Consider the following 2,500-nt stretch of genomic DNA (forward strand, 5'->3'; position numbering starts at 1 on the left):
TAATAACTGTTTAAACCATATATACACCACTTTCAGTAATATAACAGTTTCAATTTGATCTATATATTTGTTGATATTTTTATTTGTGGCACAGCACCTGCCTGAGACACTTCTGAGATGGTCTCAAATTTTAGTCTCAGAACTGTCTGAGAATGTTCATGGGTACTGCTCCTAATTTCAAAATTCCTTAAATTATCAGAATTTATTTCATTTATTGCTATCATTATTGACATTATGATTATCATAGTGCTATCATTTTTTTTTAAACAGTAAAATCTTTCCAAAAATTAAGGAAAAGGGTAAACAGGAGGACTAATAACTGACTCCTTGATGATTAAGTATCTGTGGAGCCATCTATGTGTACAGACAGTTCACCCAATGTTGATAGGATAGCAAGGATTTTTGTCTTTTTGTTACTAACTGTCTTTAACTTACATAGCTTCACAAGTACTTAATCACAAAGGAGTAAAACACCGTCCTACCTAGCTCACTTGTATACTCTTTCTTTATTTTTGGTTTAAAGAGAAAAAAAAATATTGATAATAACATTATAACCATAACATTTACAACAATATCATCACCAATATTAATAGCATTAGAAAAAAAAAATCCTGAAAGCTCAAGGAGAGGGGAAATTGACTCCTTGGTGGCTGAGCACTTGTGGAGCCATAAATATGCAAACAAATTTTCAAAAGTAAATGACAGAGAGATTAACTTGAACAATTGGGTTAATACACTAAACTCGCAGTAGGCATGGCATGCATATCATGCCATCAGTAACCATGGAGTTAATCAGTACTCTAATTATCTATTTCTCTGTTATTTAATTTATAAAAATTCCTCATATCTATCCTCCTGATTCTTAATCTCCACATTACCCAGTAATTTAACCCATTGCCGCCGGGGAAAATGAATAAAAAATTGGGAATATGCTGTGCTTATTTTTTATCTTTTTTTTGTGAAATATCTCTACACATAGATGGCTCTGCTAGTGCTTACCCTTACCTGATTTCTCCTTTCCTTGAATTGGCGGGAAAATGTATTTTTTACTAGTGCTATGAATATCAATGGTGTTATTTTCATTATAAATATTATAATTACTATAATGTTATAAACATTAGTAACAGCAAAATAAGATAACGTAAATTATTTTCGTAAATCAAAGAAAAGGGTAAACAGGCAAGACAGGCAGTGCTCATAATTGGCTCACTGGTGACTTAGTACATTTGTAGCCATCTATATGTAAAAACAATTAAACAAATAAACTCACAGTAGGCATAGCATGGCATGCCCTTCAGCAATAGGTAATAAATTGTATACAAGCCCACTCCTGTTTTTCTTTATTTCTGCCACATCTTCTAACTACACATCCTCTTGCTAGACCACTGCAATCTGGTATTGTTTCTAGCACTACTGATCATGATCTCTGTCAAATCCATAAATCAACTATATCTAAACTTGTCATTCAGTTATTGAAATGTTAACCATGTTACACTAAACTGTAATGCCATTTAATCACAGACTTCTAACTCCTGCTCTGAGTCAAACTATGAGTAAGTGATATCAACAGTTCAGCTTGCCAAAACCAGTTATGCAAGAGCCAGACAAAGCATTTTTAGACCTTGACATCATGTAATATTTTGAAAACCTTGTCCATGAACTCAATACATTTTAGATTAATTAGGCAAATATCCAAATCTCATTCATTTCTTTGGAATGCTTACAGAAAAACACTATATCTATTTATGGCCAATTTCTGAAGAACCATGAGCAAACAATATGAAAAAAAATAAACAAGATAATAACACCAAATATGCTGACTGATCAAAAACAAATACTATTACACAAAGAATTTTGAAAAAAGGCATGTAACAAATATGTAAAGAACATTATAACTTTTTGTTTCAGTTTGACAATAGAGAAAGAAACAATTTAATACATGTAGTCATAAAAATCTTCACAATACCTGGTGGCTTGTGCTCCTTGGTATAATTTGAGGGAAACCATCCTGTTTTGTCATCTAGTGTACCTTCCCACCAGCCTCCTTCTTCACGTTGTGTTACTGTGATTATGTCACCCTTCCTAAAGCATAACTGTAATACATATAGATGTAGAAATATAAATACAAAAATAACTGTAACAACAAAATACAAGTACAATATTAATAATAATAACAATATCAATAATAAATTAATAGAAACAAACATAATATATACATTTTCAATTCAATTACACTTTTGAAAAATCAGTAAACAAGAAATAATCAATATTTCAGCATAAAGTGAATATATTTTTGAGGAAACAGTATATTCTCAACAATAAAAATAAATATATAAGAAGTACAGACACACGGGATCAGAGTTTTACATTTTACCAAGTCATTATCTACAGAAAGCCTTTATGGACATGTATTAATGGTTATGATTTTATTTTCACAGGGAAAAGAAAACTGACTGCTCACCTCATCGTTATTTTTCCCTTTGAAGGAGTAAAGAGCTTC

At 31.2% G+C, this 2,500-nt stretch overlaps 1 protein-coding gene across 4 annotated transcripts in view; it reads right to left on the reverse strand.

Moving 5' to 3' along the window:
* The window catches only part of LOC125039261 (rho guanine nucleotide exchange factor 7-like), an 81,886-nt gene that overhangs the window by 67,809 nt on the left and 11,577 nt on the right, over nucleotides 1–2,500 (reverse strand). For all 4 annotated transcript variants that reach the window (XM_047633098.1, XM_047633095.1, XM_047633096.1 and 1 more), the window contains exons 2-3: nucleotides 2,462–2,500; nucleotides 1,967–2,093 (exon numbers count right to left, since the gene is read on the reverse strand). The exon at nucleotides 2,462–2,500 is cut by the window's right edge and continues 82 nt beyond it. In XM_047633098.1, coding sequence (XP_047489054.1) covers nucleotides 1,967–2,093; nucleotides 2,462–2,500 — 166 coding nt within the window. The remainder of the gene's footprint in view (nucleotides 1–1,966; nucleotides 2,094–2,461) is intronic.

This window comes from Penaeus chinensis, chromosome 27 (assembly GCF_019202785.1).
Source record: "Penaeus chinensis breed Huanghai No. 1 chromosome 27, ASM1920278v2, whole genome shotgun sequence".
NCBI classification, from domain to species: domain Eukaryota; kingdom Metazoa; phylum Arthropoda; class Malacostraca; order Decapoda; family Penaeidae; genus Penaeus; species Penaeus chinensis.